The sequence below is a fragment of the Saccharomycopsis crataegensis genome, assembly GCF_037102585.1.
Source record: "Saccharomycopsis crataegensis DNA, jcf7180000000084, whole genome shotgun sequence".
Lineage (NCBI taxonomy): Eukaryota > Fungi > Ascomycota > Saccharomycetes > Ascoideales > Saccharomycopsidaceae > Saccharomycopsis > Saccharomycopsis crataegensis.
In genome coordinates, this window is record NW_027043829.1 from 26,682 (window position 1) to 49,946 (window position 23,265).

Consider the following 23,265-nt stretch of genomic DNA (forward strand, 5'->3'; position numbering starts at 1 on the left):
GATTATGTGTTATACTCTGATAGATGAGTTTATGCTAGGTACCAAAGTTGAACTGGTTCTTCTAGATGACGACAGCTGAAGGCGTTCAATTTGGGATTTTTCGTTGAATTGAGAGTAAGATGGGTGAAACATTGATGGTTGAAACTGAGGACTGGTGCTATTGGATTTTGTCAATGGCAATTTTAGTTTATGATTCTTTTCATGATCACCAAGCAAGTCCTTAATCTCATTGTTTTTCTGCTTTAGACTTTGGAAGAAACAGTCCTTTAATTTTGTTAATTGTTGATTCTTCATGTCTATCTCTTGATTCAATTGTAATTGTTTAGCAACAAATGCTTTTGTTTGATTAACTAACTTCTCTTCTGATAATTTATTTGAAACTTCAAGATGCCTCTTCAATATTGACTTCTTTAATAAGTTTATTTCATTTTTCGAGGATTCTAAGAGATATAGCCACTCTTTTTCAAAAGAATTCATGATCATTTGAATGCTTTCCATTTGGGATTTGGTGCTGCTCACTGTCACCAAAAGATTCTTGATAATTTCCTCCAATCTTTTGTTCTCGTCGACATATAACTGAATATCGTGAACCAAGGTCTTATTTTCCTGTTTTTTCAATATGCAATTAAAGGCTAATTTATTATTCATGATTTTAGAATCATTATTGGCTTCCTTCAAATCATCAATGACTGAAGTAAGTGCTTGAAGTCCTTCCACATTTTCGACACCCACTTTACCATAACCTTGAACAATAACATTATTTAGCTGTTCAATTTTATCCTTTTTAGCTTGTAATTCCGTTGTCAATTTCAATATTTCAGAATTCTTCAATTTTAGCATTGACGAGCTTTTTTCGGCTAGCAGATTCAATGTTTCGATCTGCTCCTTGTAAGGTTTCAATCTGGTATCTATCACCGCACCTTTATGGTGTTCCAATTGATTGTATCTTTCATTAAATTCCTTTTTAATATAGGTTTCCCTGGTAAGGAATATAGCAGCCATAAAAACGAGACTAACAATAAAGAGTTCCATTGTGAGCATGATGTCTTTGCGGGAAAAAAATGGATAAGTACGAATAGATGTCCAACCAGATTAGACACGGTAACACTAATACTGCCTTTATTGATGGGAAAACAGGACTAACAAGAAAAGAGGAATAAATAATGAGGAAAATGAAATAAATGAGAAGAGTAAAAAAAGAAAAAAAAGGAAATGAGATGGAAGTTGTCAATAGTGTCTATTTTTAAAAGAAGGCTTTTGATTAATTATTGTGTGAAACTGGCTAAGACATACTGGTCGATAAATTATAACATCCCGCAGATACCCCCAATCCTGATTAACTAATAGAGGAAATTCTACGAATATCTTCAAACAAAAAAAGCGAAGCTGAGACTGTTATGCAAATGTTAGTTCTTCGAAGAGAAGTATTGAAAAAGAGCCAGATCAAAGCTTGGAAGATTATAATGTTTTGTGTATATACATGCACGATCTTTTTAACTTGGGTTCCACGAACAATCAACCGAAATCTGCACGTTCCCACTTTAAAGGAGCTTCTATAGAGGATTGAAAATAGATTCCAGTCCACTCTTGCAAATCGGATGGATAAAGCTTACTACATTATATATTCCTTCATTTCTTAGCAGAATATTATTCGGCATTCTGGTTCTCTTTGTTATTAAAGTCCTTCCTTTGGTCTTTCAATGTGACAGTGTCACAACACAACAGGGGTGTAACCTGCATTACTGAAAATCATAAGGCTGGCCGACTCTGCTTAAAATTTAGCAGATACGCATTTATTGAGCGTTTAACAAACCTTAAATAAATCAACTGTTCTTGGTAGCAATCCAGCTTATTTCAAAACTATACCAACAAAAATTAAAAGGAATGAAAAAAAAAAACCCTTACCAAAATAGTAAATATTCCAACAAAATAATCCAGAAACAAAAAGAATTAATCTCAGTCTCTCCACTAGCGTCAAATAAATAATGAAAGGACTAACAAAAAATGCCTATATATACTACAGAAACCTTCAATAAACTTCACTTATTTTGATCCTTAAGCCATTCCGTGTCACATTTTCTAACATGCTCTAGACTTTGAATTCAGGAAACTTCCAAATATCACTAACATCCATACACTGGCATTCTTGTTTAATTCTCAAAGCTCCATTTTTGAACTCTTTACCAGGATCACTACGATCGAAACCCCACAATGGTGATGGTCCCCATGTTGGAATGTAGCAAACAGTTCCATTCGGACATTTCTCACGACAATTAGTGGCAATGGTCCAATCAAGGTCATCAATTAGGTTATTCAATCTGATAAAACCAGCTTTAATTTCTTTGGACAATTGTACCCGATCGACCTTCAATGAGTTGAATTGAGAATTAACAATCTTATGAGACAATCTATACTGTTCAAATACTTCTTGAACAATCATTTCAATCACCTTGGCCACGGATGTCCAGATTAAAATATCACCTTCAGACTGTAGAGGCTTATTTGGTAGAGAGTATTCCCAAACTGCATGCTCAATTCCCTTTTTTTCTCTAAGAGACACATCATGTATAGAAGAATCTTGGTATCTTTTATAAATATGGTAAGTATACATGGTTAGGTTAACGCCAAACAAGCTGATATCTTCATTTTTAAGATAATTGGTGTAGGTGCTATTCATGAGATCCAACACCGGATAGAATTTTGAAACAATGTGATTGGTGAATTTTTTCCAATCCGTGCCATCCCAGTAATTGATATGCTCTTGATTAACAGCAAATAAGTGTTCCATTCTGCCAACGAAATTTTCTCGTACTTCAATTGGAGTATCCCTTAACCGTCTTTTATATGTGTCTGGATCCATAAAAGTTTGGTTCAAAATAGTAGTGAACCCTCTATAATCAATTTTAATCCTCGATTCTGGCTCGAAATGGCGCTCAAAATTTCCCCAGGCTCTGAAATGAGGCAAGTATTTGATAAGCTTATAACGATTATCGTCATCCACCAACTCCTGGTTTTGGTCACCATTATCTATTTCACTCAAAGATTCATTCAAAGGCAATGGAGAAGGAAATCCAAGAATTTCTAGATCATTCATAAAGGTATCATTAGAAACCAATTGAATCTTTTCACTTTCGAAATCACAAAAAATGATTTCAAATCCAACTTCCATTCTTACAATGCCATCTAATCCCCCATATTTAATTTTACCCCAATCACAGATTGACTTGGCCAATGAACGTTCTGCACCACCATAAAAGTAAGTAAAGTTTTCACGAGCTAACACATTATGGACATCCATGGTACCGTCATCATCTTTCTTCGCACTAGCACCCTCCATGACAATCAACTTATTGAGCGGTTTGATGTTGGTAAAAGTAAGTAATCTGGATCTATGTATTTGCCCATCATCAATACCAAACTTAGCCTGAATTTCGTCTTTTAATGCCTGTGGATGGGGTGGTGGGGGAGGCATACCATAGCTGTCATTCAACGGCCTTTTCCCATGCCCCGGTCCTCGTCTATTGGGTTCTCCAGGTCTATGAATCTCCTCACCATGAGCTCCGAAATCATAACTATATTCCCAATTAATAGCTACCCATTCTGGACTAGGAGGAAATCCGGTTTCACCACCAAAGCCAGCATGGTAAAATAAAGTTCCCGCAGGAATATAGCCAGTAAATACTGAAACCCCGTTTGGCTGAATTGTCCCTGCAGGGCCATCAAGAACACTATTTACAGAATTAAACACTGCAGAAGCGTTCTTGAAATCAATTGGTGGTAATTTATCATAGTAATTCTCTTTTGACAACTGAGAAAACTGGTGAACATCAAAACCCAAATTTCTGGCATATTGCGCAGGTCCAGGATTGGGGATTCTTTGGTAACCAAATTTAAGTAACAATTTTTCAACCCAAGAGGCATGCTTGTGGACCAATGTTTGATTATTGACCATTATGGATATTGTATTCAACACATCGCCTTTGAAAAATAATTTTGTAGAGATATAGAACAAGGCCACGCCGAGCACAATAATCCAAGTTCCGATAAACGACTTTGTCGCTCTTGAGCTCCTAGTAGGCACAGAGAGTTTCATATCTATATCTAGTAAGCTATATCAAGAAGATTTGGTTAGCCAAGTTCCTCATAGATGATTAAATACATGGGAAAATGTAATAAATTCTGACTATCTAAATATACACATAAGCATGATAAAATAGGAAAAAAAAACCAAAGCCCCTTTTAGCACTCAGGGCTTCTAAAGACCCGCCAACGGAGATGACGGGTGCCCGCTAAATCCTGAAGATGAGAGGCGATCTTGCCTTCCAATTGTAATTTTTGGTTCTTATCACGGAAACAAAAGCCGCTGAAAGAAATTCGAAAGCTGGAAATGCTGTCATTACCGTCGAATAACAGATGAAAGAAATCACAATCCTGAAACGGTATCCCTAACAAACTGACGGACTTAAGATCTCTTAGCTTTACGATGCTTAGATAAGTTTCTATATTCACATACTTGACAATGTCTTTATTATTTTTGAGATCAAGGGTAAAGGATTGAAGACTTGGTGATATTATGGGGTTTGACAAGTAGTGTTTAAAGCGCTCGCTCAACAAAAAGCTGTTTTCTTCGGAATAGCTGAGGATTATGGAGGATAAAGAATGATCTAACGATGCTGGGCTCTTGTAAACAAATTGGTTTAAGTTAAATGGATAATCCCAAGAGCAATTGATAAGGGATAAGTTGGTTATGCAAGGAAGATGAAATAGTTTTTCATGGTGAGCTTTTTCAAAATCACTAGTAGCATCTTCATAATCCTCATTTTCATTTGTCCCATTTTTGAAGTTGACGAATCTGAAATTCTTTAGAGTAAGGTTTTCAATAGAAGAAAACTGATTTAGGTGCTCAAGGTTGAATAGTGAGTTAATCTTGTCTGTTTCAAGGGTTAGAGATTTTATTGAATCCTTAAACGCGAAATATTTGAGGCAGAATGATGCAGAAGAAATTTTGATCGATAAGTCGTTGATATTCGATAGTTTTGTAATAATTAAGTCTAAATGGTTGAATAAATGCCACTCTAGCTTATTGTTCGCTTCTATAATCAGTAACAGCGTCACCAACAGAACTAGCCTTGTTGTAGATAGATTATAAGATGGAGTGGAATAGTCTACGGTCGGCGCTCGTAAATTGAAAGCCTTGGTGAATTTCTCAATCTCTTCCCAGCACATGGTGACGCTTCGAAATACAAATGGTAGTAAACATTTTCTGTGTTTCTTGTTTACTAAAGATAAGTTAATAATATCTCTTGGAGATAAACGGGAGAAGATAAAAGACAATAGCTCATTTGGGAAGGACAAAAGATGAAGTTCTTGCTCTTTCCCCCGCTTTTGCTTTTTCCTCAATGGTGGTGACATTTCATTGTGCGATGGTACTTTTAATTTTCAAAGAGTAATGATGGTTAGTTAATCTCTGGGCGGACACAAGAAGACCATGTCTGTAATCATGAAATGGAGGTCAGTCTACAAAACAAATAGTGGAAACGGTGCATCACTTCCTTCCTCATCCGGGTGATCAACCCAAACATAGAGTACACCCAATCATCAGCCCAATTGTTTTTTCCTCAATTTTTTTTTTTTTTTTTGTTTGTGCGTTTTTATTTTTTATTCGCACGCAGGAAAAAAAATTTTTTGATTTTTTTTTCATCGACTTTTTTTTTATGTTGGAGAAATAACTTTCAACCATTTCCCTCTCAGTTATTCACAATTAAGGAGATTTGTTACTTTGCGCAATAATTGTCAAGGTCGTCAGTGGTCTCTTACAGTAGTACACATACTCTATATTGTATTTCTACTGTCCTGTTACGTTAGCTAACTACTTTTTGTTTTTTTTGTGTCTCCTCATTTCTCATCAAGGAAGGCGGTTACTGTTAGATTTCATCGAATCACAGTTCATCTCATCTAGAAACAAGGCAAACTAAGTTAAAGAATAGGGAAAGATATCCTTGTTTAGTTCTACTTAATTGAAAAAGATTATACGAACATTGCCTGCTAATCACTAGTTGCAATTTATAACCATGTCTGCCGCAATTTCCTATGCGAACATCGCTGCTGGATCATCATCCGCTTCAACTCCTCCTCCACCATCAACTGCCGACTTTATGGCTGCTTCTGCTGATTCCACCAAGGTTGAAGAAGCTAGCAAGGCTGACAATAGCTCTTCAGAATCGGAATCTATTGATTCTGGGAAGGCTGCTGCCAACACTAGTGGGTCTACCACTGCCCCTAATGCCGAAAAGGAAAAGAAGAAATCTGCCAAGAAGGCTCAACTAAATCTTGCACCTGCTCCAGTCCCAACCATCAGTGCATGGGGATCTAAATCAGCTACGGTAATTGACCAAGAGACATCTCCACTTGCTCAAAGTATCCAAAAATCAGAAGAATCAACTTCTTCTATCAAGAAACCAGTTGCCAAAAGCAGTGGTAAAGAAAAATGGGTCCCATACGAAGCCAGTGTTGTGATATCGTCATCTACCAATAAATCAAATAAAGCCCACAACAAAAGATCTAATAGAAAGAAACCAAGTGCCAACAGTAGTGTGGCTAATGGTGACGGGAAATCAACTAAGAATGTTTCAAAAGCTGCTAAACGCAAGGTGAGCAGCGAAAAGAAAGAAGATGCTGCCTCTACAAAGTCAGTTGAAAAAGATTCCAAACAACAAGCTAGTGCTCTTCCTGAGTCTACTGGCACTGCCGCAAAATCCGCTAATGAATCTGAGCAAGTGGAAGAGTCTGCTGAAGAAAACTCTTCAAAAGCTGAAGAAACTTCCGCCGAAAATAATTCTGATTCTAATGCATCTAGTACACAATCCTCTAACAAGCCAGAAACCAAGCACAATGGCAATGAAAAAAATAGTCATCGTGACCACCATCATCACCACCATCACCACCACTATAACAATAACCAATATTATGGTAGAAATGCTCGTTATGTCAGAGCTAATTACACTCCATACAGAGGAGGTAAGCAGCATGGTAATAAACATTACTATAACAACAATTATGCCAACGGTGATTTCAAGCATAGCAACGGTAACGGTGCCGCTCCTTCTAGTTCTGGTAGCAATGGGGCAGCTAATCCTGCTTCCACCAATGGGTTTGTTCCATTCAAACAGCAACAACACATGCAATTTGTCCCAACCTTTGTTCCTCAAGGAAATTTCAAACAAATGCCTCCTAATCCATACGTTCCTTACTATTCATACCCGGGTGATTTTTACAACCCGGAGCTTAATGGTATGATGCCTGGAATGCCAGTGAATCCAAAGATGAAGAACTTCAATCAACAACGGTACTTCAATCAACCATCCACAAATGGTAATGCATTACCAAATGGTGGCTCTTTTGCTGGTCAACAATTACAAGCAGTTATTAACCAACTCAGCTACTATTTCTCCGTGGAAAACTTGGTCAAGGACATTTATCTTAGGAAACAAATGAACTCTGAAGGTTACTTGCCAATTTCTGTTGTTGCTAATTTTTACCGTGTTCAAACTTTGAGTGGTGGCAATTATGATTTGGTTGTTGAAGCTTTTGGCCAACTCGAGAAAGTTGAAGTCATTGGTGATAAAGTAAGAATGAAGGAAGGTTATCAACAATGGATTTTCCCTGAAAATGAAAGAGACGAAAATGGCAAGGATGAAGAAGTAAGTGATAGTGTTGTTGAACAGAATGTCGATGCTGTTGTCAAGGGTGTTGAGAAACTCGAGGTATAAATTAGAAATTTAATTAATTCTCTCTTGTTGAAATGTGGATGTACGTTATATCAGTAAAACATTTTTTTTCTTCTTTTCTCTGCGTTGAGGAAGTTATACCTCTGGGAGAATACAGAAAAGAACAAGTTTTCTAACTTTGTCTATTCATTCATCAGATTTTTTTTTTTGCTTTGCGTTCTCTAGTTCTTCCTATAATACTGCAATTATCATACCTATTTGTCTTTTTTTTTATCACTTTATGATCATTAATGGATTGTTCCTCATGCTCTACTCATCCATCAAATTCTGCTTCCCGTTTGTTCATTGTCATCAGGTTTATTGAAAACACCTCACCAACTTCATTGTCATGAATCCATCTCAAGTTTGCATATCATGTTTTGTTTCATCTATTACAATTGTTGAATGTTTATGGCGTATCTCTTGGTACAATTTCCCATTTCAACTTCGCTAATATTCATTTTATCTCAATTGCCTGCATTCTTGAACTGTTAACCCAATTTGTCCCGATGGGCATATTTTTGAAATTATGCCTTTTCTTTACAGAAATGAAGAAGGAAAGGATGTTAATTATTATTTGTCTTTGATTCGTTAAGTTTGAAAAAAAAATTCTAAAAACTCCAAAAAAATTTCAAAAAAATAAATAAAAAACTTCCAAAAAACATCCATCCTTTTTGAAAACAAAGACTGGAATTCAAAAATCGGTGGAAAAAGTAGAGAAAATTATCGAAAAAAATTCCAAAAAAAAAAAAAAGAAACAACCAAATAAATTATTTGCCTTATCTTGTTAGTATAGTTCTATTTTCTCTCTCTTCCTATATTCTATTTGAACCTCTCTTTGTATATTTTGACCTGTCCTCTGGCCGCCACATCTTGTTGTTTTCACTCAGACTTTTATTTCTTTGCCTTTTTTTGTGTGTGTATTATTGTTCCTACTTTTTTTTTTTCATGAACTTATTTATTTGATATATAAATTATTTAAAATAAAACAAATAAAGCAAATACAAACAAAGGACTAAAAGTAATAAAATTTCATGAGCATATATATTACCACAATTTCAAATCTTTAAAAGATTCATGTTGAGGCATCTTCACCTATACGGTTACGGGTGATGTATTACACGTGCGTCCGGATCGGTGTGGTACAAAAAAACTTCAAAATGTTGGTCGAAATTAAATGGGTCTACGCAGTACGAAGGCAAATAGAACGATAATTTAGTTGTAACTTATCACCTAGCTTTTAGGGAAAAAGGAAAAAGATTTTTTTTTTCGTGGATCTAATATTCTTAGCATAAGATCTAGTAATCTCGATAAACAGTGTCTTTGTCTATGCTTGCCGCAAGGTTATTGAGGACCAGAGGGCTTAATAGCCCTTCCGCAAGCTATGTGGCCAGGGGAATATCATCGACTTTGAAAAACAGGTTTCGCCTAACCACAGCTATTCAAAGATCCTTTCATGCTCTGTCACAACAACTAAATGCCTCTGATCGTAATCATGATCCAGAGGAGGCTAAGAAGTTTAAGAAAATGTTTGAAGAATTTAGAAAGCAGGAAACTGATCCTGAGGCTAAACAGGAATTGGATAAATTGATCAAATTACTCGAGGACAAGCAAACCACAGAGAAGCAGGATACAAATTCCACAGATCAGGAGAAGGTGGTAAATGATTTGTTGAATCAATATAAAAGTGGCACTTATGATAGTACAATTGCTCCCAAATTCGTGAAAGACATGGCAATAAATTTGAGAAACAGATTAAAAGATGATACATTAAGGGCTAAGGCTGATAAGTTGCTTTATGAAATGGCTGAGGCGGAAAAGCAAACCTCAAAGTTAATAAGGGAGAAAAACGCTGAGCATGATCAGAAATTGGAGAAATCTAAAAATGCCGATATCGATGATGAGCATATGAAGAAACAAGAAACTCGCAAAGATGAAGAAGAGCAATTGAGGCAAGAGTTGGAGAAAAAAATCAAGGAGCAGGATGAGGAAATCATGAGAAACTTGGAGAAATTGAAAAATGCAGAGCACGTACTGGATAAGAAACAGGATGATAAAAAACAGAAAACTGTCAGCAAATCACCTATAAAGATTGGTTTTGAATTTGAAAGCAATAATAACGGTTCCAAGGACAACAATAAACAAGGTCCTAGTAAGAATGATCCAAATGTGTTTCAATTCAGAATTACAATGTTTGATGTTCTTGTGACTGTTGGTTTGATTTATTTTTTCTCTTCTTCTTCCAGTGATGGATATTCCAAGGAAATCAGTTACCAAGAGTTCAGAAGAGATTTACTTGGTAAAGGCTTCGTGAAAAGTATAAGCGTTGTGAACAAGAGCACTGCTAAAGTTATTCTTAATGAAAATGGTAAACAACAGTTGAATAATCAATCTTATCATTTCAATATTGGTTCTGTGGAAAGTTTTGAACACAACCTCCACAAGGATGAAAAAGAGTTGACTATTGCTGATGATGCTATGATTCCGGTTTCATATGTGCAAGAAGTCAATATTATGAGGTCGCTTTGGCAATTCTTACCAACTTTGTTGATGATTGGTGGTTTAGTTTGGATGACTCGAAGATCTTCCGGTGGAGGCTCTGGTATTGGTGGAGGAATGTTTGGTGTTGGAAAATCAAAAGCCAAGAAGTTCAATTTAGAAACAGATGTCAAGGTCAATTTCAAAGATGTTGCCGGTTGCGATGAAGCAAAAGAGGAAATTATGGAATTTGTTAAATTCTTGAAAAATCCAAAAAAGTATGAGAAGTTGGGTGCAAAAATTCCAAGAGGTGCAATCCTATCTGGTCCTCCGGGAACGGGTAAAACTCTTTTAGCAAAGGCTACTGCTGGTGAGGCTGGTGTCCCATTTTATTCTGTATCAGGTTCTGAATTTATTGAGATGTTTGTTGGTGTAGGTGCTTCTAGGGTACGTGATTTATTCAAGACTGCTAGAAATAATGCTCCAGCTATTATCTTTGTCGATGAAATTGATGCTATTGGTAAAGCAAGAAGCAAAAACAATATGTCTGGTGCCAATGATGAAAGAGAAACAACGCTTAATCAGCTTTTGGTCGAAATGGATGGGTTTGAAACTTCTGACCATGTTGTGGTCTTGGCAGGGACAAATAGATCTGATGTTTTAGATCCTGCTTTATTGCGTCCAGGAAGATTTGACAGACATATCACCATAGATAACCCTGAATTGGAAGGTCGCAAGGACATTTTCAAGGTCCATTTGGCCAGATTAAAACTTCATGATCAAATTGATGATATTAATGGAAAATTGGCTGCTTTGACTCCGGGTTTTTCTGGAGCTGATATCGCTAATGTTTGTAATGAAGCAGCATTAATTGCCGCCAGATTCAATTCAGAAGATATTCAAATGAAGCATTTTGAACAGGCCATTGAAAGAGTTATTGGTGGTATTGAGAAGAAATCGAAATTATTATCCCCTGAAGAAAAGAAGATTGTTGCTTACCACGAAGCCGGCCATGCCATTTGTGGGTGGTATTTACAATATGCTGATCCATTGTTGAAAGTTAGTATCATCCCAAGAGGTCAAGGCGCTTTAGGTTATGCTCAATATTTGCCGCCGGACATTTACTTGATGACAGTTCAGCAGTTGAGTGATAGAATGACCATGTCCTTGGGAGGCAGAGTTTCTGAAGAGTTGCATTTCAGTTCAGTGACAAGTGGTGCTTCTGATGATTTCAAAAAAGTTACAAGAATGGCGAATGCTATGGTAACTAGCTTGGGTATGAGCGAAAAGTTGGGTTACATCAACTATGAACGTAAAAGTGATGATGATTTAACTAAACCTTTCTCCGAATACACTGGGGAATTGATTGACCTGGAAGTCAGAAGAATTATTAATGAATCCTACTCTCGTTGCAAGAACTTGCTCACTGAAAAGTCGCATGAATTAGAATTAGTGGCTCAGGAATTGTTGCGTAAGGAAGTGATTACCAGAGAAGATATGATCAGATTGTTGGGTAAACGTCCATTCCCAGAACAGAATGATGCTTTTGACAAATATCTTGATGAGCAGGATGCCAAAAAGACCGACAAGCAACCTACAACAGACCATTCTAATTAAATCATAAACAAATGAGTTTGTGTACACTTGTATATATTAGTGCTAATAATATAAACGATATTATAAGATTAATTTTTTATTCGGGATATTAATTATTATAACCATTTATATACATATATGAAAAGGTGATCACCGGGTAAACCACAAGGGACAGTGCTCCGGGAAACCCCCAAAATGTTGTTATGTGCCCTGATATCATCTAATGCGCGACCATTTTCTTTTTGGAGAACGATAGTATTAAACACCTAAGCCTAGAACCCACGGCTATCCAAACAACACAAACGCGCGCGACAGTTTAACTTTGATCTGTTATCTCATCTGTGTCCCATTTTTTGTGCTTATTTCAGTGTCTCTTTTGTCATTTTTCACCTGGAATATTCCTTCAAATCAATAATATAACTCTTGGATCAAAGTCAATTTTTGCATCACGAAGAATTTATTAATAACCATGTCTGACAACGCTACCGACGATTATTCCTATGATTATGAATATCTTTTCAAGAGTATGTCTTTATTTTTATTTTTTCTAGAATTGAAGGACAAATCCAAAAAAAAATGTCTTTGATATATTTTGGGGATCGTATCATGGCCCCCTTTTTTTTCCCCAAAATCACAAAAGGAAATTCAGTGAACCGTTACTAACAATAACATTTAGTTGTGTTAATTGGTGATTCAGGTGTTGGTAAGTCTAACTTGTTATCCCGTTTCACCAGAAATGAATTTAATATAGAATCTAGATCGACTATTGGTGTCGAGTTTGCTACCAGAACCGTGGAAATTGATGGCAAAAGGGTTAAGGCCCAAATTTGGGATACCGCTGGGCAAGAAAGATACAGAGCTATTACCAGTGCTTACTACAGAGGTGCTGTCGGTGCTCTTGTAGTTTACGACATTTCCAAATCTGAAAGTTATGAGAGTGTTAGTAGATGGTTGAAAGAATTGAAAGAACATGCTGATGCCAACATCATCATTGAATTGGTGGGTAACAAATCTGATTTGGATCATCTTAGAGCCGTACCAACTGATGAGGCTAAACATTTTGCAGCAGAAAACCAGTTATTGTTCACTGAGGCATCCGCTTTGAATGCTGAAAATGTTGATCTTTCATTCCATCAATTATTGAAGAGTATTTATGAGATGGTCAGTAAACATCAATTTGATATGAACGATTACAGTGGCCCAAAGCCAAGTGGTGGCCCAACCATCAGTTTGACTCCAAACCCACAAGATAGCAAACCTGCCAAAGCCAACAACTGTTGTTAAAATTGATTTGTTGTCATTGAATAGAACAAAAAGAAATAGAACTTTTTTTCCTGCACTTTTTTCTTGAGGTTTCTGCAAAACATTATAATGAAAATAATGTTGGCAAAAATTTTAGTTCCATTAACAAAAGAAGAACTTTAAATAGCCCTGATTCCTAGATAGATGAAATGTGACTAATGGACAGTGATGGAATGTTAAATGACGAAACATTGTTTGTCTCTTTTTCTTCTTTTTTTTTCATCTTGCTCTATGTCTATGAATTTTAAATTAATGATTCCACATGTTTTACTACCAACTCATATTGCTCTTTTCATTTTATTTTATTTTTTACCTTTTATACTTGTCTTTTTTCCCCCTCATTTACTCTACTAATTCTGACTTCACTCTTGTATCATTTGGATCAATGTTACTTGTTTCTCTCTAGCATCCTTTGTACTGGGTTTTGTTTTTTGTACTTCCATTGTTGTTTTTATACTCTCTAGTCGTTTGATCATCATTTTTTCCTTTCTGGTTTGTATAAGATTTCGTTTTATTAAATATTTTTATAGCCCTAAACTTTTCTTTTTTCTAATATATATGTGTGTATGTATCCCAGCTATAAGTGACTGATTGTATTTACAGGAAGCAATTGCAAGGATCTCTAGCACCATAAACTGATAGTTATGTTATGAGCAGTACTAATGAGCGTTACAATAGCTGAATTGAAAAACCTAAAGAGAGAGACAAGAAAAGAAAAAGTATTCTTGGATTAGTAAATAGGCCTCCCATGAGCCGTATGTCAATTCCACATGAGACCTACAACATGAAATTTCTATTACAGAAAAAAAAATCTTCCATTTTACACAAAAAAAATAAGTATACAAAAGGCAATTATTGCTCAATTTTCTTTACAAAATAATATGGTTCTTCCGCATCAAAATAAATCATTCAGGTTTGAAATCTTCGTCATCTTCATCATCATCATCTTTGGAAATTTCTTTTCTCAACTTCTCCGCAGTTTTAGCGTAGTCAATTTTCTTGCCTCTGGTTCTACTACCTTGGATAATATTTGACTCGTCAATTTCCACTAAATCATCATCCAAGTCATTGTCATCGTCATTGACAAACTCCTCTTTTTCGTCATACTCGCTGTCTTCTTCTTCTTTGTCATCTTCTGGAGGTGGAATGTCATCATACTTTCTTCTGTGGCGCTTCTTCTTGTGGCTTTTGTCTCCAGAACTGCTGGCTTTACGCTTTTTGTCATCTTGAGGCTCTTCGATTTTCGCATTTTCCTCAGTCAGTTTGGATTCTTCAGCCTTAGGCTTTTCAACCTTAGATTCTTCAGCTTTGGTTTCTTCAACCGTTTCCTCCGCTTTAGATTCTCCAATTTCAACTTTAGAGTCTTTAACGTTTTCTTCAATCGAAGTAACTACCGCCTCTTTACTTGTTTCAGTGGTCATTTTGCTGGCTTTAGATTTGATCAAATTGTGATACAGAAAGAAGCAAAGCTGACATCTCAATCGCGACGCGAATAATGATTACAGGAAAAAAAAAACCAAGGAAAAAAATCAACCTTCCAACCACCGCACAATTTCTATTGCGCGCACATCAGTAGCTACCGAATGATGAGGAGACCAAAAGACTACTCAAAAGATTTTACAAAGTAATGGAAATATTAACCGTCACAATAATAATATGAAATTTAAAGAGTTAAAACTATTTAGAAGTAAAAAAAGCAGATGGATGAGAAACATACAACAGTAATGATGAGGATAGGATAAGGATGAGAGAGACCTGAAAAGAATTAATCAATACAATTATTTCTTACCAGAGAGTTCTGCCATTCTGTTCAAAGCAGAACCGGCCTTGAACCAACCGATTTGTTCTTGGTTGAAGGTGTGGGACAATTCGGAAGTCCACTTTTCACCGTTAGCCTTGGTAACTTCGTAAGTCAAGTTCTTACCTGGGGCGAAACCTTCCAAACCGAGGATAGAAATCTTGTCATCTGGTTGGATCATGTCGTAATCTTCATGCTTGACGAAGTTCAATGGCAACAAACCTTGTTTCTTCAAGTTAGTTTCGTGGATACGAGCGAAAGACTTGGTGATGATAGCGAAACCACCCAAGTATCTTGGTTCCAAAGCGGCGTGTTCTCTAGAAGAACCTTCACCCATGTTTTCAGCACCAACAACAACCCACTTGATACCGTGGTCTCTGTAGTAACCAGCAACTTCTGGAACACCAGCCCATTCACCGGTAACTCTGTTCAAAACACAGTTAGCCTTATCGTTTTCGGAGTTGATAGCACCAATCATGTAGTTGTTAGAGATGTTTTGCAAGTGACCTCTGTATTTCAACCAAGGACCAGCCATAGAAATGTGGTCAGTGGTGACCTTACCCTTAGCCTTGATCAAAATTTGCATTTCAATGGCATCCTTACCATCCCACTTCTTGAATGGAGTCAATAATTGCAAACGGTCAGAGGTTGGAGAAACAACAACTTCAACGGAAGCTCTGTCAACTGGTGGGGCTTGGTAAGTGTTTTCACCGGCATCGTAACCCTTTGGTGGCAAGCCAACACCACTTGGTGGTTGCAACAAGAATTCATTACCATCCTTGTCCTTCAATTTGTCAGTCATTGGGTTGAATCTCAAGTCACCGGCGATTGCGTAGGCGGTAACCATTTCTGGAGAAGCAACAAAAGCGTGGGTAGCTGGGTTACCGTCGTTTCTGGAGGTGAAGTTTCTGTTGAAAGAGGAAACAATAGTGTTCTTGTCACCCTTCTTGATGTCTCTTCTGTCCCATTGACCAATACAAGGACCACAAGCGTTAGCCAAAACAACACCACCGAATTCCTTGAAGGTGGCGATTTGACCATCTCTTTCAATGGTAGCTCTGACTTGTTCAGAACCTGGAGTGACGGTGAAAATGGACTTAGCCTTCAAACCGTGACTAGCAGCATCCTTGATGATAGAGGCGGATCTGGTCATATCTTCGTAAGAAGAGTTGGTACAAGAACCAATCAAACCAACCTTGACTTCGAATGGCCAGCCGTTAGCAGCGGCAACTTCCTTCATCTTAGAGATTGGAGTAGCAAGATCTGGGGTGAATGGACCATTGACGTAAGGTTCCAAAGTGCTCAAGTCAATTTCGTGGTGTTCATCATATTCACAACCTTCATCGGCACTCAAGAAAGAGTCCTTGTAAACGGAGGCAAATTCAGCAACTTGGGATCTCTTGGTAGCATCCAAGTAGTCAACCATGGACTTGTTGAATGGGAAAACAGAGGTGGTAGCACCGATTTCGGCACCCATGTTACAGATAGTACCCATACCAGTACAAGAGAAGGTTTCAACACCTGGACCGTAATATTCGACAATCTTACCGGTACCACCCTTGACGGTAGTAATACCAGCCAACTTCAAGATGATATCCTTTGGAGAAGCCCAGCCGCTCATCTTACCGGTCAACTTAACACCCATGACCTTTGGAGCCTTCAATTCCCATGGCAAACCAGACATGACATCGACGGCATCAGCACCACCGACACCAATAGCCAATTGACCCAAACCACCAGCGTTTGGAGTGTGGGAATCGGTACCAATGATCAAAGCACCTGGGAAGGCGTAGTTTTCCAAAACAATTTGATGGATAATACCGGAACCTGGCTTCCAGAAACCAATGTTGTATTTAGCACAGGCAGAAGCCAAGAAGTCGTAAACTTCTTTGTTCAAGTTGATGGCTCTGGTCAAATCAGCAGCACCACCGACTTGGGCTTGAATCAAATGGTCACAGTGAACAGTGACTGGGGTGGCGACTTGTGGCAAGCCAGCAGACATGAATTGCAAAATGGCCATTTGGGCGGTAGCATCTTGACAAGCGACTCTGTCTGGTCTCAATTTCAAGTAAGAAACACCTCTTTCAATGTCTTGTTCATGAGGCTTGTCCAAGTGACCGTATAACAACTTTTCAGCGTAAGTCAATGGTCTCTTCAAACGTTCTTGGACAATCTTGACATTTTCCAAGTTTTGTTTATAGTTAAGGTAAGAGAAATCTTCAACCAAGTTTTGGAGGACCTTTGAGTCTGGGGTTAATTTGCTGGAGACAGAAGCAAATCCACGGGAGGTAGACTTGTTCAAGAGTCTCTTTGAGTAAGTTCTAGCACCGAGCATTGTGATGGTAAATAGGATCAACTTAATGATTTGAGGTTCTACAACGCGATCCAAAGAAAAAACCCAGCAAAAATCGGTTGCCTTATATAAAGATGGGGATATTTTTTCTGGAGTCGTGGTGACGGGCCCGAATCTTGGGGAGGGTCAGCAGCCAATGGTTTGCCGGTAGTTTGTAATTGGAGGCACGCTTGGTGTACGGGTTTTTGTCCTCGGGGATGACATGCGGCGCCGAGGTCGGTGTTCTCCCAATAAATCATTAGTCGGATTACTGTTCTTGCACGTGAAGTGTATCGTGACCCGGTGTTTTCTTATCGATAAGATCTTATCACAGCATGCAGCACTATCTATCCATTTTTGTTTTGTTCAATCTATTATGGGTGGGTATCCCTAGCGAATGAGCCCATCTTGTTAATCGTATGAATTTGTGCTTAGAGATAACTTGTTCTTTCAAACATTCAATTTGAAGCTCATAGTACATTGCAGAAGCTGAATGCTAGGGTAGAACATTTTTCGCAGCTCGACTATTCTTTTGAAACTTTGGTTAGCATGGAAACATGTATCTTTCAAGATCTATTGTAATTTGTACCAATACTGCCGAAAGGGAATGTGACCGATACATTGTGCCGCTGAATTGAGCTCAAATTTTCATAATTAACATTGATAGAAAAATTAAAACAAATAACAGAGAAACTTCAGTATGGGAAATAGAGAGGCATATTGCCTAATTGTATTTTGATACCTAGAATAAATATAAAATTCTCAAAGCAGTGGTCTCAGAGTTATCATCATAAGTAGAAGGTTTGTATTGCCGTTTCGTAACCGGTACCTTATAAAAAAAAAAAAGAAAATCAGATGATAGCTGATTCTGATCTCTTAGTATTAGTCTTTGAAAGAAAAGAAAAAAGAGAGAAAAAAAAAGGAGAGGGAGAAACAGCTAGGTATTTCACTTCATTGATTTGTTTTTCTTTTGATGGATCTAATATGAGAGTCTCAAAAGTTCTCGAAAATAAGCTAGTATGAATATAGTAATCAGAATGCTGGTGACCATGCCCTAATGATGTTGTCTCAGAGGAAAATCGTGATATTATAATGAAGCATGAAAATAAGCGTAGTTCCTCTATTGTATATATTCATGTTTTCAAATATGTCTACTTCGGGTTTATGACTTTGGAAAGATGTTCAATATTGAGAATTGATTAACGTTGTCAAAATACCACGCGTGTTGCTATTGGTGTTCACGGTGGCGATACCCCAAAGGTCCTTGAAACATACAACTTAATGTCTCTTAAATATTTCACTCACTTTTCCCCAACTTCATTTATTGCTGGTACTCCAACTACTCAAATAAAATTCATATTTTTGTTGTTCCTCAAAAATAAATATCATTATTATCAATGTATGACACTTTTAAACTCACAAAAAGATGGATTATGCTGGGCGCCCAATTTCCATAGCGTATACAAAAATAGATGAAAGGCACTGGGTTTCATCAATGAATCAACCAAGGTTCTCACAAATTATTCACATACCATCAGTTACTGATAGTAGAAAAAAAATATGAGAAACCTCCAAGTGGCAACTAGATTACAATGCCAAAAACTACAACCAAGATGCCTGGTTGAATAAGGCAGAAGAGAAAAGAAAAGCCGAGATGTCTAAATAAATCGTGAATACATGATTAAAAAAAAAAGTGGTTAAATAAAAAAAGAAAGTACACCTGCGTAAACATAATACAACAATAAAATCCAAAAACTAATAGCAGTTCAATTTTTCTTGAATCCCGGTGGCGGCTGGAATTTCCGTGGCCCTTGGTTGAACCCACCTCTCACCGTCTTTATTGGAGCCCTAAGAGCACTTGCCAAAAATTTGGCATTACTGTCCTTCTTCACCTGCTTTTCATTCAAAGGCTTCATCACCCCACCACCAGTGGTCTTTCCTACCCCCATACGAGTGGCTTTATCTACTGGTGGTTTACTTTCGATAGTAACACCCACGACATTGACCCCACGAAGAATTATCAAACCCAAAGCGCGCTTATCTTCTTTGACAAGGTCAGCGGTGTTGATGGCCCCCAGGCGTTTGGCATCCCTTATGGCATATTTGGATTTATTTGTGATTCTGAATTCTTCGGCATCAGCAAGAACTAGATTCATATATTTGTCAAAGGCAAGGAGCTCACCAATAATATTACGACCGTCGAGTGTCGTCACCTTGATACGATAATGAAGGAGATCTGTTAGACGAGTTTTCCGAGACACTTGGACCTGGTTAAATGTTAGTAAGCAAGAATCAAATAATATATGTATATATATATATATATATATACATTCACGAAGGAAATAATCAGAGCCCAAATTGATGGCATCAACGTACCATTTTTTGTGTGAAGGTTGTTTTAAATATTATTGTAGTTATGATTATTACTACTGACTTGTTTAGTTTTTTTTTTTTTTGCAGATGAGATGAAAATGGGCTGCAAAAAAAAACCTCCTCCAATGATGTAGATCAATGCATATACGCGTACATACCTCATGGACGGAGAGAGCGTTCTTACAAATGATACTTTAATAGAAGGAGATATGCTGGGAGAATAATATGTAGATAAAACTGATCACACAAGAATATAATTACAAAAGAATGATATAAAAAAAGGATAAATAGAACGACAAACAAAAAAAAGAAAAAAGAAAATCCAATGCAAATATATGACAGCCCCTAGAAATAAAAAGAAAGTAGCAGCAAAGGAAGAATGGAATTATATAAGTCAGCTTCATATTGTTCTTACTAATTTTGATTCAATTCAGACTAATCTGCGAAAAAATTTTTCTGCTTCAATCTCCGCCAAAATTTCCATGCCTTCTAAACGTTCCTCAAACAATTGCGCTAATTTGTTGACTTTCCCATTTTCAATTCCCGCATACTTTTTCTTATCTGCAATAATGAATTCTTGGGAGGTGGCTTTACGAACCACCTTCGTAATTGACGGCTTCTTCGTGAGGGTCGGAGTGCTGTTGATTGGGTTTGAAGAAAGTGAAATTGTAGAAGGCTTCCAACCAGCAGAATATACACTATTGGACTTCGGCGAAGAAAAAATGTCATTATTGATACTAGACATAGAGCGTTTTGAAGTGACAGATGCTAAACTTTCTTGAGAGCTAGCATATTTTAACCCAGGAGATGATGAGCGTAATGGAATCATTGGTTTTTTGAAAACTGCATCTGAGCTACCGTTGCTGTTTTGGGAACGCACTGGGGAAGAGGTCACAGAGTTTGAACGAGGAGGTAAACGAGGAGGAGGCGGGGCCATTGGGGTTATTTTGGGTTCCTTTGCTAGAGAAGAAATTGTTTTAGCTCGTTGATGCTGTGGCTTTTTCTCAGGAGGCGGTGGTGCGGCGCTTTTGAACCCAAGGCTGCTGAAGGATTTAGAAATAGAAATTTCTGCAGAGCTGGTGACACTACTAGCAAAATTCAGGTCACTTAGTGGGTTGCTGAAATAGGTTTTGAAATTGCTGCGAATTTTATCGTTGATAGACTTGAAACTAGTACCTTCAGTTGCATAAGATGCCTCAACTGGTTTTTCATTTTCTTTACCATCACCCAATAATTCAAGATCAGCAAAAGTAATAGTATTGATTTGAGCAAGATTTTGGTATTCAAAATCTGACTTTGGTAGAATATTGAAATTATTTAGGTGTTTCTGATCTCTGAGTTTATCGTTAATAGACACTTTGTCATTAAGAAATTCCAAATTCCTAGAAATTAAATTTGTATGCATAATATAGTCATATAAGTTCCTAGTCAACTCACAATTTTCAACTGGGGCTAGTGGGGATATATTTAAATTGCAATGATTGGCACTGATTCTTGGTGTTGGAGGTAATGGTTTATTTGTAGGAGCTCTATAATAATTGACGTCAAGATATGGCCAATAACGGATTAACTTACCAACATACTTGATCCCGGCCTGACGTTCGTCTTCTGAATAGTTGACAAGAATGCCACACATGAATTGCATTAAAAATCTGCAAATTTTGGTGAAATATTTATCCACTATTTGATTTCCGTTGTTTCCTTTTGAATTTTTCACAAGATGGTTTGTATCATGGATTATCATTGGAACAATAAAAAAATTCATTATATCATTCAATAATTCATGGTACCCATTTAATTCAAAAATTCGGTTAGTTAAGTCATTAATTTGCTCGAAATCCACGAGTTTATTTTTATTCATAATTACTGGTCCGAGTGGTATCATTGCATAATCGTTCTTCAAACGTTTAAGGAAATACCTCCAGGTACTGAAAAGGGTACTGAGCTCAAATTGATCAAGAGAAATTAACTGGTTTCGCGAAATCAGATCTTGAAGAATATTGCTTTTGAAACTGAGTGATGGCGAATTATTATGGAACAAAATTAAGTGTAGCTGCTGTGATTTGATATTGTAATCTGGAAGATAATATAATTGGAGAAATTTCACAAAGATCAAATTATAGTAATACCAACTTAATTGGTTTGATAATGGAGAAATTGCCACACCAAATATATCAGGTATATGAATGGGTATCACGACTTTGGGAGGTGTTGATGGTTCTTGTTTTCTGATATTAAGAAGAGATTTCTTATTAAGATTATTTTCTGAATTATAAATCTTGAAAAATTCGTAGCAATAGTTCGTTAATGAAATGTTAATCTTGGTAATATCCAAATGTTTCAGTAACTCACTAAGATTTGATACATGAATGATTTTTTCCCGATTAAGAAATTTCAGAGATACCAAGTTCTTGACCACTTCGGTGAGAGCTCTGATCCACCACGATTCGTGGATAATGTAAATCTTTCTAAGGAACTTTCTCTTTTCAGGAGGAATAAGCTGAAAAGTTCTCACTCCCCATATCCACGAGAATTTGAAAGTATCTGAATTGTTTTCTTGACAATCTATCAAATTTTTATCATTTGAAAGTCCTGCAGTGAAGAACACAAGAACATAGTTTGAATCAGGAATCTTATCGACAAGGAGTCCTATGAGTGCTAAAAAGTTGCACTGTGCAGGGTTTGGTAAAGCGGTGGTATCAAAAACATAAATAGGGAGCTTGGTGCTTGGATCATAGGTGGCTGACTTGAACAATATTTTATTGAGATCAAACAGCATCTTAGTTGTATGGTGATGGTTATTTAAAAAGAGCGGGTCATTAAAATTTTATGATCGATCGACTAAGAAATTAGCTCTAATTTGATTATATTTATCTATTCCTTTGAAAATAAACAAACAAAACAATGGTGGTTACTGGCTCCTGAAACTGATGCTTGATGGTTGGCGGATATACTGCAACCAACAATTTTGATTTGTAAATACTTTGAAAGAATCAAACAGGAAACAGAGAGAGAGTGTGTGTGTGTGTGGAAAAGGAGAGAAACAATATATTAGGGAGAGTGTGGTGAGCTTAAAAGTGGTACAGAGACCGGATGGTTCTGAAATTTGGTCTCAATAAACAAAAGACTTGCCAATGACATCCATTTGATACCTGTTATTTTGAAACAGCAGAAAAAAAAATGCTACACCCAAAAAGAGCTGACATCAAAACAAAGCGTGCACGTGAAGGCTACATACTGATGAGGTTAATTAAGTAAGAAAATCACAAAGATGCTCATTAAGGTCCAAAAAAGTTGCAAAACTGAAGGTAAATGACAAGTAGCTGCCCAAATCAAGATGTAAACAAACATCACCAATTTCAGCTGAAGGTTACACAGACGCATAATACTCTGCTTATCAACTTCTACTGACAATCTATCTACAGTGTTTACAACGAGTGACAACAAGAATTAATAATAATAAATAAATAAATAAATTAATAAATCATATGCATTAAAAAAATAATAACAATTCAGCTGTTCGACACCACGTTGGTATATAATTGGAAGCACACAAGTACACAATAGGTGATGGGTACGATTGGATTCTGGTTATGTTGAGTGATTCCTAACATTTCCAC

General features: G+C 36.9%; 10 protein-coding genes across 10 annotated transcripts; 3 read left to right on the forward strand and 7 right to left on the reverse strand. All coding sequences in view use genetic code 12, as the record gives it.

Moving 5' to 3' along the window:
- Positions 1-9: 9 nt before the first annotated feature.
- DASC09_030340 (uncharacterized protein) lies at positions 10-1,032 on the reverse strand (the record flags this gene model as incomplete). Its single annotated transcript, XM_064996633.1, has 1 exon — positions 10-1,032. The coding sequence occupies one exon, from the start codon at positions 1,030-1,032 to the stop codon at positions 10-12; it is 1,023 nt and encodes a 340-aa protein (XP_064852705.1).
- A 1,057-nt stretch (positions 1,033-2,089) lies between these two features.
- On the reverse strand, positions 2,090-4,093 carry DASC09_030350 (uncharacterized protein; the record flags this gene model as incomplete). The annotated part of the gene is made up of 1 exon (XM_064996634.1): positions 2,090-4,093. The coding sequence occupies one exon, from the start codon at positions 4,091-4,093 to the stop codon at positions 2,090-2,092; it is 2,004 nt and encodes a 667-aa protein (XP_064852706.1).
- A 146-nt stretch (positions 4,094-4,239) lies between these two features.
- Positions 4,240-5,412, reverse strand: DASC09_030360 (uncharacterized protein; the record flags this gene model as incomplete). The annotated part of the gene is made up of 1 exon (XM_064996635.1): positions 4,240-5,412. The coding sequence occupies one exon, from the start codon at positions 5,410-5,412 to the stop codon at positions 4,240-4,242; it is 1,173 nt and encodes a 390-aa protein (XP_064852707.1).
- A 659-nt stretch (positions 5,413-6,071) lies between these two features.
- Positions 6,072-7,769, forward strand: DASC09_030370 (Sro9 protein; the record flags this gene model as incomplete). Its single annotated transcript, XM_064996636.1, has 1 exon — positions 6,072-7,769. One exon carries the CDS (start codon positions 6,072-6,074, stop codon positions 7,767-7,769), a length of 1,698 nt encoding a protein of 565 aa, XP_064852708.1.
- Positions 7,770-9,095: 1,326 nt separating this feature from the next.
- Positions 9,096-11,861, forward strand: DASC09_030380 (m-AAA protease subunit; the record flags this gene model as incomplete). The annotated part of the gene is made up of 1 exon (XM_064996637.1): positions 9,096-11,861. One exon carries the CDS (start codon positions 9,096-9,098, stop codon positions 11,859-11,861), a length of 2,766 nt encoding a protein of 921 aa, XP_064852709.1.
- Positions 11,862-12,309: 448 nt separating this feature from the next.
- On the forward strand, positions 12,310-13,124 carry YPT31 (Rab family GTPase YPT31; the record flags this gene model as incomplete). Its single annotated transcript, XM_064996638.1, has 2 exons — positions 12,310-12,364; positions 12,517-13,124. The coding sequence occupies 2 exons, from the start codon at positions 12,310-12,312 to the stop codon at positions 13,122-13,124; spliced, it is 663 nt and encodes a 220-aa protein (XP_064852710.1).
- A 923-nt stretch (positions 13,125-14,047) lies between these two features.
- Positions 14,048-14,563, reverse strand: CHZ1 (Chz1p; the record flags this gene model as incomplete). The annotated part of the gene is made up of 1 exon (XM_064996639.1): positions 14,048-14,563. One exon carries the CDS (start codon positions 14,561-14,563, stop codon positions 14,048-14,050), a length of 516 nt encoding a protein of 171 aa, XP_064852711.1.
- Positions 14,564-14,920: 357 nt separating this feature from the next.
- Positions 14,921-17,275, reverse strand: ACO1 (aconitate hydratase ACO1; the record flags this gene model as incomplete). The annotated part of the gene is made up of 1 exon (XM_064996640.1): positions 14,921-17,275. One exon carries the CDS (start codon positions 17,273-17,275, stop codon positions 14,921-14,923), a length of 2,355 nt encoding a protein of 784 aa, XP_064852712.1.
- Positions 17,276-19,038: 1,763 nt separating this feature from the next.
- SMB1 (mRNA splicing protein SMB1) lies at positions 19,039-19,651 on the reverse strand (the record flags this gene model as incomplete). Its single annotated transcript, XM_064996641.1, has 2 exons — positions 19,039-19,539; positions 19,649-19,651. The coding sequence occupies 2 exons, from the start codon at positions 19,649-19,651 to the stop codon at positions 19,039-19,041; spliced, it is 504 nt and encodes a 167-aa protein (XP_064852713.1).
- Positions 19,652-20,075: 424 nt separating this feature from the next.
- On the reverse strand, positions 20,076-22,424 carry ECM25 (Ecm25p; the record flags this gene model as incomplete). Its single annotated transcript, XM_064996642.1, has 1 exon — positions 20,076-22,424. One exon carries the CDS (start codon positions 22,422-22,424, stop codon positions 20,076-20,078), a length of 2,349 nt encoding a protein of 782 aa, XP_064852714.1.
- Positions 22,425-23,265: the final 841 nt, after the last annotated feature.